Genomic DNA, 24,905 nt, shown 5'->3' with positions numbered 1-24,905 from the left:
GCACAAATGTTCAAATCCTTAACTCTAAGCATGCAATAGTAACAGCCTTAGCAATCACCACTAAAGTGTTATGAACAGTCGTAACTATTTTTTTGTTAGTATCTACAAAGAAGATAAACACCTGTAATTTTATATAATATCAAAGTGGCTAAGAAGGATGATTCTGTATCTGAGATTGAAAAAGAAGGTACAAATTACTACATGCTGACAGTGTTCATTTTTGCTTAATTGAGATTGGCGTAGGTGGAAAAATAGCAACTTGTAATATCGTCTTGCCAGTGTGAAGCGGACCAGACAAAAGTCTGTGGAGAGAGCGGTGAAGCCGTCGTCTACAACGTGATCCATAACCACTACATGCTTCTGACTCTTGAATCTTGTAGTTGGATAAGAGGATGTGGTCTAACCCGAACAACCTTATTTCATGACTTTGCAGTGACAGACACTATAACCACATTTGATGATGGGGGAGTTGAGTGACTTAAAAAAAAATCACTTTTACAGTATAGGTATTAGAAAACGTTCACTGATTACAAAGGAAGAGCTTATGCCAACCATAGTCGCTCTGAATGACATGTAACAACAAAACAAAACCTCAAATCAACTTCTGTAGCAATTTCACCCATTTACTGCAAGTGCCAGTTTCTCAGAACTGTGGTATTCTGCCAGGAAATCAATTCCTTTTTTACCCAGATACTGATACATTTTCATCTAGAGTCCCGGGTGGTTGACTGTATGATGGGTTGCCATATTTTTAATGACAGAATCTCTAGGCAAGGGATGCATGGGGGTAATTAAGGTTAGTTCTGGGCTAAATGAAAAACACTTTGAAATTTATGACTATGGCTTGGCGCTTTCTATTTAAAGATGCCGAGTACCAACAGAAAGGTAAAAAACTCAGCTGATGATTGTTCTTCTCTACTGCTCCCGCATCTTTTTGTTAGACTAGACTAAAATACAGCAACCCTACAATTATGCATTTCAGCATTTCCCATATCCAATCCTGTTACATCAAACCAGAATAAATGTCAGCTCGATGGCACTGTGGTAAAGCCAAATATCACATTCAAAATAGCTCAAGTACTGTGAATGCAAATGCTTAAATCAATCAAGCAAGCAATCTATCAACGATGCCTCCAGGAAATACATTGTCCTCATTGGACACATGCAAACAAGAAGTGGAAAACTGTGCCATCTACTGTTTAAATGAATGCGCCATGTCTGGCATGCAGCAGATCACAGAAGGTAACAAAATACGTTACGTGAGATTGTGTCTGTCAAAACCAGATGAAAACATTTAGGCAACTAAATCACAAGTGGAAAGAACATTTGTTTATTACTTTTTGTCATTAAGTCTTCAGGTGAAAAAGGATAACAACACAAAACACAACAAGTCATACATTCTTTTACTTTTCCTCTAACACTGCTGACAGTGATCAACTTCTGTAAGTCTATGTTGTTAGAGGAGCAAATTATTTTGAAACTTTTACTGTCAATTTTATTACTTCCGAATGCATGAAATGACATTACCCCCGTTAATATTGCAACAACAAGCGTGTTGCCAGTGACAACAGATAGTACCGCACATGCATGACTAGCTACTTTGCCAAAAAAAAAAAAAAAAAAAAAAAACTTAATGATGATCATCTTAATGATGATGTAAATAACTAAATTCATCAGTAATCCATCAATCTCAAGGCAAAAGGTTTCAGTTACAACAGTTCTTCTCTCAAGCTTAGTAAAAACACTTTAATAACAATCAAAAAACAATCTTTGACCCACCAATGAAAAGTCAGAAATACTACAGGGTTTTTCCTAGATTAAAAATGATTTTCGGTGGTAGCTTATATACACATGTGCAAATTTGACTGATTACACAAAATGCAATTAATTTTTATAATTATACAATTACATGTCGAATGACAGAATTTTAACACTTTTACATTTGGTAAGCTTAAAATGAAAATGAAAAACAGCTTTTTAAATAAATGTTTTATCTAAATTATATGTAAGTAATGTTTGTTCATAGTACATTAATGTTTATTGATATGACTTGAAATGTAATAAAGTATTATATGTAAAATTGAACATTTATTAGATTAATAAATGCTGTAAAAACATTTTATTTATTCATTGTTAGTTCATGATACCTAATGCATTAACTAATTAATGCATTAGTTAAAACTGAAATGTGCAATAGCGTTGCCAAGTACTTTCAAGTAGAAAACTCGCAGTAGAATTTAAATGAGTCACAGGCTTTGTGTTCTGTGGTTCGCGCTGTGCTTCAGCACTTTGGATCAAAAAAGGCAGAAATCAAGATGAAGACAATGATCTTAAGGGAAAAATATTGCATCAAATACGATTACATTTGCATTAGGATGCCACCGAAAATGTTTCAATGAAGGAAAACCCCTGTATTAAATGGACACAAAACAAACGTAAATATGAAAGCTGTTAATTCACTCACTGGTAGCCGCAACATTATACAGGAGATAAAAATCCCTGGACCAACAGTAACATTGTATCACGTACACAAATAAATCACTAACCCCTCTAATCCTGAGCTCTCTGATACCCATTCCTAAAACTGCTGTTTATACACTTGGCTGTTGGTTCGAATACTTTTTAACCAATGACTTTATTGTAAAAGGTCTTAAACACCACACAAAATGAACAGAAGTGACTCTGAAATAAGGCTTTTTTTTTAGACCCAATTGACCTTTCAAAGCATATAATTATTGCATTAGGTCTAAGCAGATGACAAAAGGCTGAAAAAATGGCTTGAGTTTCTGTAAAACACTGATCATCTGCCGATATTTTTGTGCAAAATGACTGAAAAACAAAAGCATCTTCTGAAGATGTTTCGCGTTTCTCTCCACCAAGTGTATGTTGATGTTAACGGAACAAAAATCTTGAAATCCCTCTGTTATTTAAAAAAGTCAATGCAGGCTTATTCCCATTTGTTGAAAGATGGCATGTTTCCCGAGAGGATCCTGAGTATAGTAAGTCACAGTTTCTTAAAAAATTGTGATGCTGTTCTCAAAGTGGTAACAGAGGAGAGTATTTGTACAAGGCTGCTGGTGGCAGAGATACTGCGCTCAGTTCAGTGGGATGAAGCCCATGTCGGGAGCATCACTAAGAGTGAGCGGACTGCGGCCGTGGGAGTAGGGAGTGCTGGGTACATGCAACATGGGTTTATGGGTGTGAAGAGCGGCCCGTTTGTTCCCTTTCTGGGAGCAGGAAACGTCTATGGGGTGCCGGGCCTGGCGGCCTGAGCAGCCAGTAGAATGAGGCCTGTTGGGGGGAGAGACGGTGATAGAGACGGTACGTAGTAGACTCTCTTGGGTGACCGGGGCAGTTTTGGGTGTGCCCGGAGCACAGGTGCTCTGGATCACTGTGGAGTGTGCCATTGATTCTAAAAGCTCCTTTGTGCCCTGTGTGCACTGTGAAAAGAATGGCAAGAAAAAAATGGTTAAGAGTGGGGCTTCACAATCTAGGGCCATATGATTTCCGAAATGCGGACAGAAATCGCGGAATCCAGTCATAAAAATGGAATTTACTATATGACGTGGAATGTAACGGAATTTGCCAAATTTTGGATGAATAAATCAAAAGTAGGTCTGTATACTTAAAAACGAAATATGGACTAGTTTCTGTGAACACTAAAGGCTGATTTATACTTCTGCGTCGAACCTACGCAGTAGCTTACGCATAGACGCACACACATACGCCGTAGCCTGACGTGCACCTCTCCAAAAATCTAACAGCGCGTCAATTCTACGCAGACCGCAAGCGCTGTGATTGGTCTGCAAGAACCCCTCCCTCCATATGAGTAATGAGTTTTGTGTGTGTTTATGTGCACTTTAATATATTTAAATGTTACATCTTCTTATATAAAATAAAACAAAGCAAAGAACAAGTGTCTTATCATTTATTATACTACATAGCATTATACATCAGTAGTTGTCCGCAACAAACAATGTTGATCTGCCCTGGTACAAGTCCTTGTGCAGATTGAAAGAATGCCATCACCGCAGAAGTATAAATGAAAACTGACGCATAGCCTACGGCGTAAAGGCTACAGCGTAGGTCTGACGTAGAAGTATAAATCAGCCTTAAGCCGCAAAGATAATATTTAAATATGAATCCTGCATTTTCTGTGTGCCTCTAAGTGAAGGAATGGTGCAGACACAGACCAAAAAAAAAACAGAATCAAGAAAAATTTAAACGGAAAAAAAATTGAATTTGGACAAAAAATAAAATAAAATGGAATTTGGGAAAAAATGAACCGGATTTCATAGGGCCCTAACAATATTAGAAAAATGTGACATTGCAATAATGTTGTTTTTCTGCAATATATAGCGATATGATTACTTGAATAACTATATTTAGAAATACTGAGTCATTCTAGAGTTAGTGGGGTGACTTTGTTAGGGAGTGCACAGAAAATAAAAATTACTTTTAAGATTTTTTTGAATGTAAAATCCTATAGGGCTTCAAGATTTGGGGAAATCTGAGTGTTCACACTTGGGTTTACTTTTTACAAGAACCAACTCAAACCTCTTTCACTTGAGTTCTTATAGGCAACATTCCTACTATTTTTGACCAATTCAATATGACTATAAAATAATAGTCATGATGTTATTGTGATTATTGATTAGAATATTGAAATTGTAATATTATGAAACAAAAATTTTAAATAAGAAATATTTTGTAATAATACTGTAAAATAAAGAAATAAACCAAAGTATAAAAATTTTATTTTATTTTTTAATTTTATACTCAATTTCTCAATTTTCAAATGGTAAACCATCAAGCTTTTATTTTGATGGGTTGTCGGTTTGAGTGAAGCTTGTCTCTGTGTATTCATTTACATGCATACAGCCCATGATATCAGTGTCTCGGAAGGGCTCCATTTGCAGTAAATAAACCAAGATGTTCTCAGACGTTGAAACAAACACTGTATCATGAACAATATCTGTGTAAATGCCATGCTTGAAACCAGTAAAGAATACTTTACATTTAATTCAAAATCACAAGCCATATTGCTATATTTATTTCAATATACTGTGCAGCCCTAGTTAAGAGACAAAATACAAAGATCACAGTCATAAATGTTTTTGGGGGTAAGAAAATGGCAACTGATGTTAGATAGCAAAGCAAGTATGAGTGTGAGAAAATGGCCAGATTAGAATAAGTTTGAAAGCAGGTTAGTATTGCCACGGAACTAATAAGATGAAAATGTAGCAACAAATGGAAACTAAGCATTTCACTTCAAAGTATACGATAAGCTCAAGCAGTGCAGCTGATATTATAAGGGGATCTCCAGGGGTCGCGAGGATGAAAACACCTCCTAAACATCAGGATGAACATCCATCATGAGAAAAGGTGGAAAAGAACACGTGTGCATGATAACTAACACCGAGCATTACCATGACCTCAGTCAGCAGAATCCCAAGAGTGGATGAGAATGAGATAAGCACAGATGAATCGTGATGCTGATGATACATTAATCAGGAAGCAATGACATCATGGAGGAAAAACAAAACAACTGCAGACCTCTGGCCGACACTAATATATGAACAGTAAAAACAGATGTCAGCTAAAACAGTCAACTCATCCAGGAGCAAAAAAGGAACTGAGAACAGACAATGAGCCCAATGATCTCTCACATGATGGACACGTCTTATGCTAGTGGTTTTAAAGCAAAGAAATGGAAGCCAAGCTGACAGTTTAAATAAAAGGCAAAGCAAAGGCCAAAGAGTCACGAGAAGGCGGCCATGGAATGGCATGCAAACAGCCCCATAACACACCCTTACCATCAAATGTCACAGAGCTGCAGGAGCCTTCAGGCAGTGCAGGAGTTTGCAAACTCCTGACAGTTCTCCTCCTGTGTGAGGTTCAGAACTTTAAACATCAGGGCTTGATGCAAGTCAATATCAAAACGATGGCATCAAAATTTACAGTTAAAATATTTCTTTTTACAAATCTATCCTTTTTGGCATGCTTTCACTCTACTCTAGCTTTGCAACTAGCAGTGGCAAAATGTCTCAAAATAGCATTTGTAACCTGAATTGGCACCTTGTTTAAATTTTGACTGAAACGTGACTCCACAGTCTTCTGTAAGATTTATGCGCTGTTGCGTTTGTCATCCATCTACATTTTTCTATGTGCATATCTTTACACATCAAACAGAACAGGTGCAAGCCTCACTAACTGTAAATATGAGCTCTTTCCCAGCAAGCCAGGGTTTACAATAAACATGATTAAACTAGGATAACCTCATTCATTTTCACATGCTTTCCTGTAACAAAGTTTATGGTTTCAGATCTGTTAAAAGATCTGTCCTGGTTTCTGTTCATATTTACACTACCATTCAAAAGTCTGGGGCTGGTAAAATCTTTTTGAAAAACGTCTCTTATGCTCACCAAGAATGCATTTATTTGATCAAAAATACAGTAATAAAACAATAATACTATGAAATATTATTACAATTTAAAATGACTATTTTCTATTTTAATATATTTTTAAAATGTAGTTTATTCCTGTGATACAAAGCTGAATTTTCAGCAGCCATTACTCCAGTCTTCAGTGTCACATGATCCTTCAGAAATCATTCTAATAAGCTGATTTGCTGTTCAAGAAACATTTCTCATTATTATGAATGTTGAAAACAGTTGTGCTGCTTATTATTTTTGTGGAAATTGTGATGAATTCTTTTCAGAAGGCTTTGATGAATAGAAAGTTAAACAGAATGGCATTTATTTGAAAAAGAGTTTTTGTAACGATGCAAAAGTCACTTTTGATCGATTTAATGCATCCTTGCTGAATAAAATAATTAATTTCTTTAAAATAAATCTTATTGACCCCAAACCTTTGAGCGGTAGTGTATGACTTGAAATGCCATGGAATGTTTTTTGACTGACTAATGTATCAGGATTTTAAACTATTGCTACAATGCTTTAACTATTTTAAAAAATAGTTAGGAATTAATGCTCCTTGAACTTGAAGGCACTCTTACCATATTTGCGTCATTCTTAGACATGAAAGGAGGGAGCTCAGTGTCAGAGGTCACTGTTTGAGGTGCGTCATCTGGAGGTAAAAAGCCTCTTCTGTCAATCAAGCTACAAAAGATGACAGGATGAGCGTGTGACCTTTTGTGACTTGACTTTTAAAACACAGCACAGACTTAACTGGGAAAGATGGGCCATCATGTCAAAGAACTGTACAATTAAAAAGTCAGATCTGACAAAATGCGTTCTTGTTTGTAACAGTATGTACTGAGGACAGGATGTACACAGAGGTCGCGATAACCGAAAAACTTTTTTTAGCAGTGACGAAAAAAAATCTGAAGGCCGTCCGTCACTTTGACAGATTACACTGGGGGTGATATATTGTAACGTATAACTGTAAAGGCCAGGACACACGGCGAGCGACAGTCGGGCTAGTTTGTTTGGTGTGTTCCACTCGTCGGCTCTCATCGGCGGCAGTTGAATCGGCAACATGTTGAATCTGCGTCGGGGCCGTCGGGACCGTTGGTGCGAGTGAGAGCTCTGATTGGATGTTCAGTTTAGCGAACTCGGTTTCTCCTTTTGAATGATGAATATATACTATTGATAGCTGCTGATATAGACAGTTAATTCCTCTCACGCATGCGCAGAAGGCACGTGTTAGTTTGCGGTTGGCTATAGTCTGTGCGGTGTGTTCGAGCGCAGCTTTTTGGTCCAACGCTGCCGACGTGAGGCGACAACACCGTCGGCTTTCGTCGCCACTAGTTCTTTGAAGTTGGCTTGGTGTGTCCCAGCCTTAATTCCCACCCCTGTCCAGTTGGTGGCGAGGGCGCTCCAGTTTGGAAGCAGAGCGCGGGATCATCAGCTCCAGAACAAAAATAAAACTAGCTATGTTTCCATCCAAAGATTCGAATTAAACTTATCCGCAAAACTGGAATATCACTTAAAACATTTGGGAATAAAGCACCGTTTCCATCCAACGAGTGAAAGAGAACAAAATCGTCACTTCCTGGTAAACTGACACTAAATATCACTTAGAAAACTAGGAAAAGCCACTGAATACAATAATTTTCATATATAATAAATTACTTGCGCCTCAGAGCGAGCAGATGAAAGACAATAAATGCGGTCATTGCTTTCGGAGGTGGATGCCAGCTGTTTGGGAACGCAGTTGTGTAAGACCATTATACAGAAATACTTTGACGACAGACTTTGCTTAGGCAATTTCAGAATGACCATAACAACATATGAAGAGTTTGGTTCCAAAACGCTATAAATCCCTTTTGATTCATTTGAGTAAAAATGTGTTTTCTTTAGTGGATGTATCGCATTCTGCAGAGAAGGGAGACTGGCGTTTGTCGCGGTTTGGAAAGATAGGGAGAAAACATGACAGAATAACACGGCGGATATCGCATTTTGCGCAAAATTAAAAATGGACTTTTCAATACTGACCAGATACAATACTGATTTTGGCGGGAACTCAATAAAAAAAAAAAACTTGGAACCAAACTCTTCATATAGATGCTGTGAACGAGATCGGTCCGCTGCTAGTCAAGTTATCCCGTCTCACAGCACAAAGTCACATGACTTTTTCGATGCGCATGGAGGAATTTATTTGGTAAATGTGTTTCCATCGTAGTTTATGTGCATTTTTCACTATCCGATAAAAAGTTTCTTAGTCAAATGTGATCATATGTTTTTTATGCACATTTTTAGAATTTATGCGCATCTTGGCGTTTCCGTCCAGCGTTTTTTATGCAATATTCCAAAATGTGCATAAAAATAGGCGAATGGAAACATAGTTAGTCACAAGTCTTTTGCTATGCCTTTGATAACGCACAGGTGAGTATCCACTAATAAAGCGAAAGAGATGATCAGTTCACGTCCACTGCTGCTTCGCTTGATCTGAGGTATCTACAGCGATCTATCACGCAACATTAAAGAGCGCCAAAACGGTATTTATTGCTTGAATTTCCTAATAAAATGGACAGAATTTGAAATCTTGAGACTTTGTTTCATATCAAAAGTAACAAAGGACAAAGCTTAGCCTATTGTGATTTATTGGATGGGACACGACTAGGTTCATTATTAAAAATGAAAACGTGAACAAAAATAAAAGCAATTAAATGACGGTTAATAATAGATTATGACGGAATTTTTACGACCCTGTCCGTCAAAATGACGGACAATGTTAAAGTCTAACGCAACCTCTGGATGTACATCAGCCTTAAGCTAAATGACATTTCATTGCCTCACAAACAAACAATGATATTGGCTTCTTTAGCAAAATCTTAGGAGGTGAATGAATAATAAAATAAATATCTGTTTCTGCTATGATGTTGGCATTAGCATGCAGTACAGACCTGGGTGGCATCGGCCCACAAAGCACCACACAGCAGTTTGTAAAGATGTTGTTATAGGTGTAAGGATTTCCTGATTCTTCTCCTCTTTTACTGGACCAAGAGCCTTTAATCTGCAATCATTAAATGCAAAGAAGCTGCTCTTCAATCTGACTGAATAAAACATTGCAATTAAATAAAAAGTGTTGATGTAGCTTTTGTGTGATATTTACATCTTCGTTGGTTGTGAGGTTGGCGGCCACAAGATAAGTATGGAAACCTGACAGACCAAGAATGGACCAGATGGAGAAGAAGCAAATGACCAGCTCGACAACAGTGCAGGAAGGGTTAAGGCTGCAAATCTGCTGTAAATGTGTGTTAATGTCCAAAATATACATAACAATAACAGTACAGTGATATAAGAACAATTATGCAAAATCAATCCCATGTGCTTGAACATTCTGCCCAAACTCATGAACCACAAGGTCAGCCAGCTGGGTTGATTAACTGAGGTTGTGGTGGAAAACTGTGACCTCAAGCCACAAACTTTAAAAAGGGGGCTGGACACCAGCAGAATCTGTATCTAGGGGCAACAGCTGCCATCCTGACAGGAAAGCAGGGTGTGGTGGAATCCTTGAGCCGATTAGGGATGAATGGGATTAGGAAAAAGGCGGAACCAACATCAGTGGGCCTGTAAACAAATGGTGAACGCAGTCAGCCTTACTATTGTGTGTTTCTGGTGAAAGGGGTGGTGAAGCATGCCGGTCGATGGAGACAGGGGTGGGAGCACAGAAAAAAAAAAAAAGGATATCTGGCTGGGCTGTCCTGTATTGCCTGGATGATACCATTCTCATCTTGTGATCCTGTTGATGAGAGTGACTGGTCAGAGAACAAACCTGCTTTAAACCTGACTGACAAAAACAACAAAAAACTATTATTGCTAGTTAATATTATATTATTACTGCATAATATTTTTGTGGAAACTGTGATGATTTGATGATTAGAAATCTGAATTTCATTGTGACATTATAAAAGACTTTACTGTGAGTTGTGATTCCATCCGTGCTAAATAAAAGTATTTTTCTTTAAAAAGTAACAATAGTAAAATCCTAATGACCCCAAACTTTTGAACATGTCCATATAGGAAGAATTTAAAGATTTCTTGGTTTTGAATAATCACCATTTCAACATAGATGCATACATTTATAGCTCTCCCACTGACAACTATCCTACACAAATAGTAAGATTTTGTGTGAGGTAGAAAGAGACTGTGGTGCAGAAGGTGTTGTGAAACTTACTTAAAGTGAGGTGAGTGATCACACAGCCAAAGATAAAGGAGGTCAGAAAGGATAGAGACACAATGAATGCGTAAAAAAAGCGATAGTTTCGCTTCCCAACACAGTTCCCCACCCAAGGACAATGATGGTCGAAACGCTCTACAAAGGGAACAGAGACAGAACATTTTCAGACACATCGACACTTACAAATAAACTCTGTGCATTCTCATGCAATGATTTTAAGGAAGTGATATGTGTTATTCTGAAGACAGTCGGTTCCCTTCAGAGATACATTCATATAAAACACCCGCGCCGTGTTATAAATTTGAAACGTGCAGTGCTCATGTTTATTCAACGAAATCAAACGGCACAAATAAATCAATGTATGGGAAACACTGGTAATGTATATCGAAATATCAGAAATGTGTTTAAAAATCATATCACCGTTATTGAAAAAAATTATATCGCGATACATATTGATATTGAATTATTGTCCAGCCCTAGTTAGAGGTTAAACTATTACACATCTACTATCAAAGCAACATATTTTGTAGCTTTACATAAACAGTTCTGTCATCATTTACTCAACCTCATGTGGTTTCAAACCAATATGACTTCCTTACATGGAATTACACTAAATGGGTACTAGAGCACTTACGGTTCAAAAAAAGCAAAAACATTTAAAAAAAAGTTTCATAAAAATGGACCATATAAAATGAAATTTACGATGAAAGTTTAATTTACAGAGTTTAACTGAAACTCTTGACATCTGTCCTAATGGTGCATTCCATAATGTTAGATTACAGAAGTTACATTGAAAGATTTGTGAAAGAACTGTGCTTTTTTTTTTATCTACACACAAAGTGTATGGCTTCAGATGATTGGAATATTGCACTCAAATTGTATGGACTACTTTTATGGTTCTTGTTGAAGCTATAAAGGGTTAGTTCACCCAAAAATACTTTTTCTGCTTTCATTTACTCGCCCTCATGTTGTTCCAAACCTGTATGATTTTCTTTCTTCTGTAAAACACACACACACAAACATATTCTGAAGAATGATGATAACCAACCCATTATTATACCATTGACTTCATTTGTATGGACAACAAAAAACAACAACAACACATTTCTTAAAATATCTTATTTTATGTTCCACAGAAGAATAAAAGTCAGTTTGGAATGACATGAGGATGAGTAAATGATCAAAATGTTCATTTCTGGTTGAACTCTCTTTTTAAAGCTCCAGTCCCCATTTATTTTGCAGAATACAGAAATGCTGCCTTACCGACACAGTTGTCACACAGGCTGCAGTGGGATGTCCGGGGTGGACGGAACATCTTGCATGTGAAACAGTATTTAAGCTTGACCACCTGGTCATTTATAAGGATCTCTTTAGTCCGGGGAGGTGGACGGTATGTTGAAGATCCAGAATTATCTTTAAAGAGACCCACAACTTTAGTATCAACATACACAACAAAAATGTTAAAATGAAAAATAAACACCACAATCAAAAACTCACCAATCTGTCTCTCAATATTCGCAGCCTCATCCGGCAAAGCCCTGGGTAATATCCCTGGGTCTGTAAAACTGGTTTGAAGGAGGGTGAAGATGACAAATACAAATAACACCCCACCGATTACTGGAATGAAGACAGTAAGGTGATCCACCAGAAAGGGGCAACTGTTATGATCAAAACAAAGACAAGAGCAAAGTTAGCACCTGAGACAAATATTGTAAGTGTGCTTTCTGATAATAACCTTGTGAAAGCAACTGTTTCAGACTGGAACGATGTCAAGAAGGGCTACATCAGCTGGTGGAGATGTCTCTATTGAGAAAACTAGTAGTAATAGTAGTTGTAGTATTGTCTAGCAGTGTGGACACTGGTGCCTGTGTGCATGTGTAATGCATACTACTCACTCAAAAGTGAAAAATAAGCCACTGGTGATGAAAATTAGGCCGATGGTCAGCGGGAGCACACCGCATTGCCTGGCCAACATAATACGCCCATCACAGTAGAAGCGATTTTTTCCAGGGAAAACTTCCCATTTCCTCCGTAGACGCTGGGAGTTTTTTGGGAGTTTCAAAGTGGTGGAGGTCCGGGTGTTCGATGTTCCGAGTGCTCGTGGGTCTATTTGTTGATACTCACAATTTTTCATTTTCAAAAAATGTGACCGATATTATATAGAGGTAGGGAAGTATATATTTAACCTCTGGTACACTTTAGCCACAAGCCAAGCCCTAACAAAGAGGAAGTTTGAGCAACACTAGATATCAGCTGTAAAGCCCTGCCACATATTATTGAAGATACGGTCACATATGTACTGACAAATCACTTGGGTAACTTACTAAAATGATTTCAGCTATCGCACTAAGCAAACTCGAAAGTCCACAAAACACATAATGTTGCTCAACGCATCCGTTTGCAACTAAACATCCCCTAAAGGGAATATATCGACTAATAATTATTATACTATCATGCCATGTTGTTGCTTTCGATAAATTAGGGGTGTCTTAGCTAAGCTAATTACGCTAGCTTGTCGACTAGCTGTCAACAAGCTAACATATCTCAGAGGACGATATTGCTCCTCACGCGCTACTCAACCGTCGTTTGAACGACACTCGGCTCCTCGCGTTACACAGCCGTCCGATCGCTGTAGATATTAAGTTGTCCAACCGTAATGAATCTGTTGGGAATCGAAAATGAGATCAGATTAAATTGTTTATAATTCTCTAAGCGCGAATATAACGCAGCGTTCAACCACGGATGAGATATACAATATTTACCTTACAGCGATCACTTCCCTAGCCGAGGATTACCTGAAGAAAGGGACCAATGACTCGCAAGGGTGCGTCATCTCAGGCAGACCAATCAAAGATCACTTCCGATCTGTGTAGATTTTTATAAATTTTTTTACATCAAAATTACTAATGTAACAGATTCATGCAATACACCCACAACCATAAATGTATAGAAATACGTTCTATAAGGGGCGAACATAATACAAATCTATATAAAATTAAATAATAATAAGTAACTAATATGATAACTAATAATGTTGAATAATATCTAAGATTAACATTTACCTTAGTATCTGACGTTTATGCTAAAGTAACATAGTTTCTTAAAATAATATTATAAAATAATTTATATTATGGAAGCTGTTTACGTTTTTGAAGATTCAGCATTAATTAATTGTAGCTTTACAGTAGTGACAATAATTTATCTTTTGAACTGTTTTTGTTAACTAAAACTATATAAATATTTGATAAAAAGCTTAAACTTCATACATTTGAAATATTATCTTGGCAACTAACTGAAAATAAGTAGGTTTAAGCACTAAAATTACAAGGCTAATAAAAATAAAGCTAAATAGACATTTCTTTAAAATGATGATAATGAAAATGACAAAAGCACATAAAATCACTACAACTTAAAATAAAAAAGCTATTTCAAAATATCAATAGCTTTTATAAGAGTATATAAATAATACTAAAATAACACTGGAACTATCATATTATATCAACAGACCGCTTATAGCTCTTTGGAACCACTAGATGGTGATATAACACCATGTGCAACCCATCCCTCGGTAAGCGCCTTTTATTTTACAAACTGCAGTGGCCTTGCTGCAGACCAGATCATGAATCCCTGACATTTTTACAGGTCATTTAAAAAATAAGTTCGTACTCAAAGCATACATTACCTTTCAAAAGTTTTAAGTCGGTAAGATTTAGAGAAAAAAAAAAAAAGAAGTCATTTTTGCTCACCAAGTCTGCATTTATTTGATCAAAGTAAAAACTGTAATATTACGAAATATTACAATTTCTAAATACTGTTTTCTATTTTAAAATATAATTTATTCCCGTCTCCAGCGTCACATGATCCTTCAGAGATCATTCTAAAATACTGATTTGGTTCTCAAGAAACATTTCTTATTATTTGTTACAATTGGTTGAGCTGCTTTATATTTTTGTGGAATCCATACTACATTTCTTAGGATTCTTTGATTAATAGATCAAAAGATCACAAGAACAGCATTTAATTGAAATAAAAATCATTTGTAACATTAAAATATCTTTATTTTCACTTTTGATCAATTTGATGTGCTTTTTGAATAAATGTAATCATTTATTTCTATTATTTCTATTACTATTTAATTAAAAAAAACAGACTCTAACTTTCGAACGGTAGTGTATAGCTGAGCTTTAGCAAGTTTCATTTGATAAGAGATAAAAAAAAATACAGAAATAATTTTTAAATGTTCCAATAATGATATTTATTCAATACTATTTCAATTTTTTAAAATACCAGAAATCATCTTATAATAATAAAATGCATTAATTACAACAATATTTGTCAAACAGAATATTATGCAACAGGAATGTTATGAAGACTGAAACAAGTAAACCCACAAAGTTATTAAGTCCAGGGAAAGAAATTACAGTGCAGAGCCAGACCTAAAAACCAATATGATATGAAATACCCCAGTATGCATCGTGTATAAATGGAGCAAGTCTGCCAGTGCATCAAGAGGTAATTTCAATTATCAAAAGTCTTACCTGCACATGCATGCAGAATATTCCAATTAGAAGCAGGATGGAACTGTGCACGATGTAAACAAAGACTCTTGGGTTACAGAAACCATGCGTTTTTCGGTCTTTTCCTCTGTCCCCCAACCCCAAATACATACAAAACACTGGGTTAGCCATTATGTACATATATGAGGCTATGAATCCCAGAATTGCAACAGGCAGTGCCAAGATAAAGTTGGGTATCTGCTTCCACTGAAAGTATCGCAGGAAGCCCACATCCCAATAAACATCCTGTATGTACGAGTACAAAACTGGAATTCGCCATTGGCACCATCTTGGTGTTGGAGATGCTGCATCAGCCACACGGTATCCTTTGTCCCGGGCCAGATTAAGCAGCACAGGAGGAACTTGAGTAGCAGTCGGATGACAAAATGTTTGGTAGCCATAAACCTGAAACAAACAAAAAGGTAGTGCCACGAGAGCTGCATAAAATGCTCCTGTGAGAACAAAACGAATAAGTTCCCAGACATAGTGATGATACTGAAAGCCCCCTGCTCCTCTGCTAAGAGCCCGTGCACAGGCAAGACCCAATTGCAAACTGAGGTACAGCAAAAATCCAGCATTCACAAGTCCATTGGCACGAGCACCAGTAGCAAACCCAAGCAGAAGACAAGCTCCAATTGTGAATCTTGTCTCTAGTAGCCAGAGACCTGCAAAGGTAAGTGCTGCAAAGAGAGTCTCTGAATAGCCTGCAATCATAAAAACATTAGCTGGTGTCAGACAGTACATTAAGACTGCAACAAGGGCAAGTTTTCTGTCTTGCAGCACCAAATTACTCAGTCTGTATAGTGACACAGCACTTAGGACAAAGAGAATGCTATTCCCTATAGCCACAGCTAAAAGTAAACGGCCATGCAATGTGAGAAATCCACACAAGGGCCACAGGACAGTGGCGGCCAGGAATCGCAGGATGAGAGGAAACAATGGAAAGAATGCAAAGTTGTGTTCATACAAGTAGCCACGTTCTGCAATGAAGAGGAAATGCTCTGCATCCCAGCGACTAAGGCCACCAAATAATGCTTCGATGACGGGGTCCAGCAGGAGAGGGGTCTCTGATCGTGGAGGGCTGAAGGCATCTGCTACATGGTCGGGAATCACTGCATTCAGCACAGCCTTCAAAAGTGCACAAAACAGACAGTAATTTGTCATGTGCATCGTTTCCAGTTTGTGCGGTAGGTGTCACTCTAATCTCAAATTTGCAACTACGGCCAGTACTGATTTTATGGAGTTCTACATGTCTATGGCAAGTATTTTAGGCAGACGTCAAAATACAAAGTACAAATACATAATTTTAGGCTATTTTAGTCGTTTGTGTATTTCAATTGCTTACCTGTAAAACAAGGGAAAGCAGTCGAGTGAACGTCGCAAACCGTACAACTGTCCACACGTCTTCGTTTATACAAGTGTTTGAAGGCGACATATTTAACAGAAACTTTCATGAACGAAAATAACAGTAGACAATTTCCCTTGAAGAAAATAGTAATCATATTAATCCCAGTAAATTAGCAGATACGATAGGGGAGGCATCATTAAAACAAAAAGAAGCCAAAGGGCAATATGCTTTCTTGAGGTTTGTAACAACTGCAAAGACCCGCGTCCGCAAACGAATAATAAAACAATATAAATTATATTCACGTTTTTCCAATTCATCTCATAAAGCCACTGAATGGAACAACAGCGCTACACTTCCGGCATGCAGTTTTACAAATGTCAAAATAAAAGCCCCAATATCTTGACCGGTATTACGAAATCTAAACCTACTTGTACAATATATTATATTCTATTACTTCTATATGCCTATATGGCCTGGACAGTCAACGCCATTTAAAACAGTTAGGTTCAGTTATTATTTCGAATTTATAAATGCAGAAAATATTTCTATTTTGCTTCAGCGTCGTTGTCTCAGGAGACAAATATATTTGAATCAATCTTTTCATTGCCTTTTCAACCGATAAACATCTTTTTAGCGGACAAATATCATTGAGCACTAGTGTAAGAGTAATATTAAATCTTACAAATTTAGTTAATTTTTAACATGCAAATTAAAATTCATTTTTTTTAAATGTAAACATTCGGATTTAACCTTCCATTCATAATTACAGAATTCTAGGAAGAGAATTCTAGGATTTGTTTTTTAATCATCTAAATAAAAATAATCACAAACATCTTACCAAGATTTAATGTACATTTATTCTTACCACGTGGAACATATAGTATAAAGATTTCATAGTGAATAACTGATATTCATTGAGCCAAAAAGGGAAAAAAAACAAGGAATTTACATTAAGCTACATAGTCTGAAATACAAATATGCAGAATTCATATCACTGGAGAAAAAAAATCTCAACTGTTTCTTCATCTAGAGTTATTTTGTTGTACCAGGAGATTAAATTAAAATATTTCAGTTGTTTGCTGCACTATGGAGGAACCGTGGAGGCCAAAAGATGGTTCAGTTTATATACCTAGGCATTTTGATGCAATTAACCCAACTTGAGTGTCCGCTCTTATTCTTGATAGATAAAAAGGGATAAGAAGCAAGAGTGTGTGAAAGAGAGGGAGAGAAAGAGAAAAGGAGGTGAAAATGTACAACATCTTATATACAGTACAGCCTCTGCTGCATCTTAAGTTGAAACCCAGTCCTAGGAGGTGATTTCTTTATAGGGGTCAATTCATACAATCAAGGGTTAAAGAGAAGAGGTCAGGGTGTTGTACGTCCTTGATACTTTGGGGGTATTCTCCTCACCAGCAAACTAATGGTTTAAAAACGGTTTAAAAACGAAGCCGACTGAGCCAACATTTTCCCCATGTGGAACAGTGCAGTACGTTTGCAGTATGTTTACAGTTGTGGTGTACTGTACAGAAAATGACAACTCATTTCTGTTGTACACGCATCCAGAAAGGTTGACCGTGTAGCATCAAAATACAACCACCAAACAATGAAGAGTGCACCTGTCAATGTGAACGGGGGGGGGGGGTATTCTCCTTACCAGCAAACGAACGGTTTAAAAACGAAGCCGACTGAGCCAACATTTACCCCATGTGGAACAGTGCAGTACGTTTGCAGTATGTTTACAGTTGTGGAGTACTGTACAGAAAATGACAACTCATTTCTGCTGTACACGCATCCAGAAAGGTTGACCGTGTAGCATCAAAATACAACCACCAAACAGTGAAGAGTCCACCTGTCAATGTGAACAAGAGCTGTGTATTATTTGCACCCTCTTGGGGAGGACAAAGAAACAATTAACCCCAAAACTCACTGTAAACAAGACAGCAACTTTGGTAAATAGTTTGTTTTTTCAAGCTATTTATTTTATTCATTTATTTCTTTTATTATAAAAAGTACTTTCCCCTCAGACAAGGACACAAAAGTTGGGGTCCCTGTCCATGTCATCTAGTTGGCATCAGTGTTACAGTTTGTGTCAGTGTGTTGAGGCTCTGGTTCATGATCCACAGCAAATTCGTGACAACCTTCCCAAAGTGAGACGCAGAGAAAAGCGGGACCAGTGGGTGTAATATGAAAGGGCTTGCATAAATAAAAAAACAAAACAAAAAACAAGAAACAGTCAATATTCTCTGCTTTCAATCCCCACTCGCCAATGAGAAGAGAAGAGAAGAGAAGGTGGAGCCACAGCTCCGCACAGCTGTCATGACTGGCCTATCAAAAAGAGTACATCACAGATGACATGGGACACCAATGAGTTCATGAGCGGGGAGACAGAAAGGTCCAGTAGCCGCGATTCATACAGCGTAAACTCGGAGTGGTTCTCCTCCACCTTAGCGAGAGCGAGCAGAGCCCGAGCAGCCCGCCGCATCATGTCCACACTTGTTGGCTCAAAGTGTGACCCCTGCATGTGCAGTAGGGAACCTTGGCTCTGCTGGAACTGCGTAGCCGCTAAGCTGTCCTCCAAGAAGCCCAATAGATTCCCTACACTGGCCTTCTGTACCGCAATGGAACGGGCCGTCAGGCTGTCACCCTGTGCGAGATTGGCCAGCAGCACGACCGCCATCTCCCGACAAACAGGCACCTTTCGCTCTCCAACTAGATGCACGAGGTTACCAAACAGCTTCTCTAATCTACTAAAAGGTGGCGTCGCCAGAATGAGGTCCACATTGTTGTCCTGAATGCTGAGCTTACAGAGGGTCTCCAGGACTAGTCTCTGGGGGGACAAGGCGCCATTAAGCCCGAGACTAGGGAAAGGGTCTTGGGCTTCCGCTGAAGGACAAACGGCCCAATGGAGCAAGCCATCCAGCAGAGGCAGGCAGATGCTCTCAGTGTAGACAGAGAAGTCAAGCTGGCCTGAGATGTTGGCAAGAGTGACCAAGCAATTTTCCCGCAGTACCTCCAAACAGTCCCACCACCACTCGTCTTTCTTGCTACCATGACGTGTTGAGGCTCTGGTTCATGATCCACAGCAAATTCGTGACAACCTTCCCAAAGTGAGACGCAGAGAAAAGCGGGACCAGTGGGTGTAATATGAAAGGGCTTGCATAAATAAAAAAACAAAACAAAAAACAAGAAACAGTCAATATTCTCTGCTTTCAATCCCCACTCGCCAATGAGAAGAGAAGAGAAGAGAAGGTGGAGCCACAGCTCCGCACAGCTGTCATGACTGGCCTATCAAAAAGAGTACATCACAGATGACATGGGACACCAATGAGTTCATGAGCGGGGAGACAGAAAGGTCCAGTAGCCGCGATTCATACAGCGTAAACTCAGAGTGGTTCTCCTCCACCTTAGCAAGAGCGAGCAGAGCCCGAGCAGCCCGCCGCATCATGTCCACACTTGTTGGCTCAAAGTGTGACCCCTGCATGTGCAGTAGGGAACCTTGGCTCTGCTGGAACTGCGTAGCCGCTAAGCTGTCCTCCAAGAAGCCCAATAGATTCCCTACACTGGCCTTCTGTACCGCAATGGCACGGGCCGCCAGGCTGTCACCCTGTGCAAGATTGGCCAGCAGCACGACCGCCATCTCCCGACAAACAGGCACCTTTCGCTCTCCAACTAGATGCACGAGGTTACCAAACAGCTTCTCTAATCTACTAAAAGGTGGCGTCGCCAGAATGAGGTCCACATTGTTGTCCTGAATGCTGAGCTTACAGAGGGTCTCCAGGACTAGTCTCTGGGGGGACAAGGCTCCGTTAAGCCCGAGACTAGGGAAGGGGTCTTGGGCTTCCGCTGAAGGACAAACGGCCCAATGGAGCAAGCCATCCAGCAGAGGCAGGCAGATGCTCTCAGTGTAGACAGAGAAGTCAAGCTGGCCTGAGATGTTGGCAAGAGTGACCAAGCAATTTTCCCGCAGTACCTCCAAACAGTCCCACCACCACTCGTCTTTCTTGCTACCATGACTCTCATCCACCTCCTCTTCTTTCTCGTAGGTTAAAGGCGCCTGCTTGCGCTCTGGATGACGATGGTGGAGAAGCAACAGGCGGCCAAGCAGTAGCAACAGCCCTGGATGCTTTGACATCTCCGAGTCATTGCCCGGGACAAACGAGAGGCTGCGGACAATGTTGGAGACACAGATGCAGCGACGGGCAAGGGAGTCTTGCCAGTCTAAGGGTGTGACGAGAGGAGCTTCATCCTTGCTGTGTGGCTCATCTTCTAAAACGGCGATGGAGCGCTGACCCTGTAATGACGGGCTTGGAGGTGCTGGCCTGATGTTTTCTGAAGTTGTCGTCTCTGTTACTTCATCTTTCTCTATGTGTGAAGTCCCCTCAGAGGCAGTTTCTAAGCAGTCAGCAGGTCTGTCGTCCCTCAAATCTGAAATTCCGTTGGTCACTTTCTCAGTGGATGACTCTGGAGAGGGCTGCCGGTCCACTTCTTTCCCATGCTCTTCACTGGATGAGGGCAGCGAGGGTGCCTGGCTGTCTGTCTGAGCTCCTCTCTTCCTGTCAGGGACCTGCGCAGGAAGACGCTTCCGATGGTGCAACAGGTCCATCTTGCTTTCAAAGTGGGTCTGAATGTGTTCTGTTGTATCGCCTCCACCGATACTCCAGTGCAGGAGGCCGCTGTCAAATTCCTGCAACCGACCAAGCTTATTTGAGCAGTCCACCACAAATGGATCCTTTTTACGCACAATCTTCAAGGGAAGCTTATCAAACTTGCTAGCCTGTTTGGGCTTCTCTTGAGTAACAGCCAACTCAAGACATGATGGCTCTGAAGTCTTGGGTTCTGCAGATGACTCCCCTTCAGTCCCTTGGCAATCTTCTTTCTTCACAGAGTCTTCAAGTGTCCTTGGCTTTTCTTCCTGCTTTATCTGGAGAGGTCCTTGTGCCATGTGTTGTTCCTGATGTTTTGACCTGTGCATTTCCTCTCCTTCATCTTCCTCCTCTGTTTCTCCATCGTCCTCCATGCCCTCAACCAATGCCTCATCATCCACAGTGTTTTCATCTTTTTTGAGCACGCTGGGATCTAAAAGAGCTCTTTGTCCTGGATCCCCAACTTCATATTCCCTCAGAATCCCAAAGATCTCAATGAGGCAACGGCGGAAATACTCAACGATTAGTTCCAGGAAACCAGGGAGCTTTAAAAGAAAATATTAGTATGTTATTTAGAATGAAACTTAAGTAATGGCAATAAACTATTTTGTCATTTTCCAAAAATGACTCGCCTGTATAAGGTTGAAATCTGAAATACTGTTGTCATCATATAACAAGATGTTGATGGTGTCTAAAGCCCATGTACTCTCCGCCAACAGTCCCGATTTAAGGGACATCATGACTCTCCATGCTTCTGGGGTGCCTGCAAAATTAGTACAGAGTTATCTTTCTGTATCTCTCAGGACTGAGCTTGATAAATAACCAAAATTTATTTTACTACAAAAAAAATAATTAACTCTTACCAATTTCTTTCATGGTAAGACGCCTACGTGATTTAAGAACTGGTGATGTTGCCTCTATGGAACCCGGAGGGAAGGACAGGTCTCTTCTCATCATTGGAGGCTGTACTGAGGGAGGTACAATGTGAGATGCAGGCACTGGAGGTCCCGCCTTCTGCATTTTGATATTGCTGGGTATGTAGGTTGATTTGCTGGGGGAAGTCCTGCTTTCCAAAAGCCGAGGCATGGGCGTGGGGCTTGACACCTGTGGAATGTGGTTTTGCATGGTTTGGGGAGACTGGTAATTTGACTGCAAGGGTCTGCTCATTGGTGGACCTGTGCCACTAGGGCCATATGGGGGTTGTCGTGGCCCAGGCCACTGGCCCTCATGATTCATGCGTGGTTCAGATGGCATCATGTCTTCAGATCGATTCATTGCATGGTAGCCAGGGCCCTGTCCGGGACCAGTAGGAGGTCCCTGACGGTTGGGGTAACTGGGGTAGCCCATATCACCTCGGCCCTGCCACATGCCACCTTGAGGACCGTCAGGACCAGACTGCATTGGACTGGCCATCATTTGAGGAGGCATAGAACCCTGGGAGTTTGGGCCCGTGCCTGCTTGCATACGATCTCTTCCAAAGGGGAAAGGGAACTGATTCTGGGGACCAGGTGGACGACGGTCCGAGCCAGGGTAGGAACTGTTATACTGGTTATAAATTTCCTGACCACTTGAGGGACCACTAGGGGGAGCCTGCGGCGGTGGCTGCTGAGCATTGAATGGCCCACTGAACATCTCACCGTCGTGATGCCGTTTAGCTGGTGGGTAACCACCATCACCTGGTCTTTTGTAGTTCTAAAGGCAACAGATTACATTTAAAATATGTGACAAGGCTTTCAGTAACATTTAGTCATTATACCAATGTCAAATAGAAAAAAAAACATCACATCGTTTTATTAACCACTTTCTTACCGATTGTTGTTGTGGGTACATTCCAGGCTGCTGATTCGGATAGGAGCCACCAGGAGGTGCACCCTGACTAGGATACTGATTACTATAGGACTCATGCCTGCACAGAGAACCATATGCAAGAGAAATGAGAACTAGATATAGCAGATATACAAATACAATCTCCATAAAAACGAACCAACTAGTGGACTGACCGCTGTTGCTGTGGAGGGTAACGATTTGGTGAGTACATCCCAGATTCGGCACTGGAAGTCATCATATTTGGCTGTGGCACTCCAGGACCCATGCTGCCATCTGGGCCCATCCCTGACTCTGGTCTACGCAACACAGGAGAGGTTGAGTTCATTGCATCATTTACATAACACAAATGAAAGTAAAGGAATTAGTTTCTTCCCAAAGTAAAGTTTCAGTGTACCTCCTGTCATAGCCGGGGCCATATGGATACTGTTGCCGCTGGCCCATGGGTATGTTTCCCATAGGGCCTGGTGGTCCCCTGTTGTACTGATCACCGAGACTGCTGTTGGGACCCTGCCCACCAGGCATGAACTGTTCTCCAGCTAGTACCACAAGCACACAGCTCATTACACCAGGTAGCTTATCATGAACTATAATGGATTATGATTACATGACTACAATACAAACCTTTACGCATACCACTGAAGTGGTCTTTATTGGGTTCATAGGGTCCCATGCGACCAGGCATCTCCGGGGTGCTCATGCCTGACTGGTAGCCAGAGTTGGGCGTCATAGTGTTTCTCCGAGAGAAGTCGCTATCAGCAAATGGATCTTGCAGGTTCACACTGCTCCTAAGAAACAGGGCAGGTAAGGAGTGGTTCACACTCAAAAAACGCATACAGTACTGCAAGACAAGTGAGCGAATCTCACCTGCCACTTGGCATTGGGAGCATCTGGCTGTGTGGGGTGGAGGCAGGAGTAGGGGGCTTCAAGTCTCCGCTTTCTGCCATGGAGCTGCTGGTGGACTGTGGCGTCTGGGGCCCCTGGAGAGAGCCGGATCCAGCTGTGCCATGCAAAAAAAAACAAAAAACACAAGATGGAGAATATTATACTTCTATGTTCCTTATATTTACATGCAAGTAATAGAACATCAGTAGTACCACAAGCCAAATTCTTGGCCAGTTAAAGTGTAATGAAACACTTTTTTTTCTCTTTCATGAATAATGCAGAGAAATGCTCAGAATCTAATGATATACAGATCTGTTAAGTTAACATCTGCAAAAATGTGTTTAAGGGTTTCACGGCCCCTTAAAGTTATACTTTGAGACTTCTGCAACTGGTCATTAAAGATAATGCAATTATTCATAAGTTCAAACAATAATGTTATAACATATCTTTATTCTGCCTTTTTCATATGTGCTTTTAAATAAAGAGCTTAAATTGCACATACAGTATTAATTATAAACCTATGACGGTGATGCTTCAGTAACTGTAGTTTAACTTACAAATATAAACAAGACAATTATCGTACGTTCCTTACTTAATTTTGGAATAGGTGTTTTGTTGCAGCAGTAAAATTGTTAAAGAGCAGGTCATATGGTATTTTAAAGTGTCCTAATATTGTGTTGGAGTCCCCTACAACAGGTTTAAATGGATCTAAGGTCAGAAAACATTGTAATTTTCTCAGAATATACATTTAATATTAGAGTCATTTGCCAATGATTTCTAAACGATTCATTCCAAGCAAGTTCGGAGCAAACCCCTCCCTTCCATAAGCCTACTCTGCTCTGATTGGTCAGCTGGCCAAGCCTGCTGTAATTGGCACAGAGAGGAGTCCTTGAGCAAGTTAGCCAGCGCTACCATTGACAAAGCACCTTTACATAAAACAATAATATAGTGCTCCAATCCGTTCTTAAAACAAAGGCATAAATTACAAAAACGCTTATGCAA

The 24,905-nt window shown here is 39.8% G+C and overlaps 2 protein-coding genes across 11 annotated transcripts in view; both read right to left on the bottom strand.

The window, feature by feature from the left end:
* Positions 1 to 1,953: 1,953 nt before the first annotated feature.
* LOC107734071 (palmitoyltransferase ZDHHC18-like) lies at positions 1,954 to 13,505 on the bottom strand. 5 transcript variants are annotated; one of them, XM_016546262.1, is made up of 11 exons: positions 13,410 to 13,487; positions 12,543 to 13,309; positions 12,145 to 12,305; positions 11,911 to 12,060; positions 10,645 to 10,782; positions 10,158 to 10,257; positions 9,580 to 9,682; positions 9,371 to 9,480; positions 7,019 to 7,121; positions 5,817 to 5,887; positions 3,363 to 3,440 (listed from the first exon to the last, which is right to left on the bottom strand). In XM_016546262.1, the coding sequence occupies exons 2-10, from the start codon at positions 12,779 to 12,781 to the stop codon at positions 5,846 to 5,848; spliced, it is 1,146 nt and encodes a 381-aa protein (XP_016401748.1). In that variant the 5' UTR covers positions 12,782 to 13,309; positions 13,410 to 13,487; the 3' UTR covers positions 3,363 to 3,440; positions 5,817 to 5,845. The 5 variants fall into 5 exon arrangements, with proteins under 5 accessions (XP_016401519.1, XP_016401445.1, XP_016401671.1 ...); XM_016546033.1 differs by lacking the exon at positions 5,817 to 5,887 and having other exon boundaries at positions 1,954 to 3,440; positions 13,443 to 13,505; XM_016545959.1 differs by lacking the exon at positions 5,817 to 5,887 and having other exon boundaries at positions 1,954 to 3,440.
* Positions 13,506 to 18,702: 5,197 nt separating this feature from the next.
* The window catches only part of LOC107733715 (AT-rich interactive domain-containing protein 1A-like), a 25,906-nt gene continuing 19,703 nt past the window's right edge, over positions 18,703 to 24,905 (bottom strand). For 3 of the 6 annotated variants that reach the window (XM_016545500.1, XM_016545651.1, XM_016545868.1), the window contains exons 13-21: positions 23,886 to 24,018; positions 23,643 to 23,806; positions 23,416 to 23,557; positions 23,195 to 23,317; positions 23,004 to 23,100; positions 22,058 to 22,886; positions 21,827 to 21,957; positions 20,560 to 21,739; positions 18,703 to 19,599 (exon numbers count right to left, since the gene is read on the bottom strand). In XM_016545500.1, coding sequence (XP_016400986.1) covers positions 18,866 to 19,599; positions 20,560 to 21,739; positions 21,827 to 21,957; positions 22,058 to 22,886; positions 23,004 to 23,100; positions 23,195 to 23,317; positions 23,416 to 23,557; positions 23,643 to 23,806; positions 23,886 to 24,018 — 3,533 coding nt within the window. In that variant the 3' untranslated portion in view covers positions 18,703 to 18,865. Of the gene's footprint in view, positions 19,600 to 19,662; positions 21,740 to 21,826; positions 21,958 to 22,057; positions 22,887 to 23,003; positions 23,101 to 23,194; positions 23,318 to 23,415; positions 23,558 to 23,642; positions 23,807 to 23,885; positions 24,019 to 24,905 lie in introns of those variants that run through there. The other 3 variants (XM_016545729.1, XM_016545582.1, XM_016545800.1) reach the window with 2 other exon arrangements.

The sequence above is a fragment of the Sinocyclocheilus rhinocerous genome, unplaced genomic scaffold (assembly GCF_001515625.1).
Source record: "Sinocyclocheilus rhinocerous isolate Xijiao unplaced genomic scaffold, SAMN03320098_v1.1 scaffold4719, whole genome shotgun sequence".
In the NCBI taxonomy this organism is placed as follows: domain Eukaryota; kingdom Metazoa; phylum Chordata; class Actinopteri; order Cypriniformes; family Cyprinidae; genus Sinocyclocheilus; species Sinocyclocheilus rhinocerous.
The sequence above is the reverse complement of the archived record's forward strand: the minus strand, read 5'-3'. Positions and strand labels throughout refer to the sequence as shown.

Coding starts and splice junctions, on each gene's coding strand:
- LOC107734071 (XM_016546033.1), bottom strand. CDS start 12,781: ATGAAAAATTGTGAGTATCAACAAATAGACCCACGAGCACTCGGAACA. Junction 12,306..12,542: donor GGCTTATTTTTCACTTTTGA/GTGAGTAGTATG, acceptor TGATCATAACAG/TTGCCCCTTTCTGGTGGATC. Junction 7,122..9,370: donor TGTGGGCCGATGCCACCCAG/GTCTGTACTGCA, acceptor CATCTTTTGTAG/CTTGATTGACAGAAGAGGCT.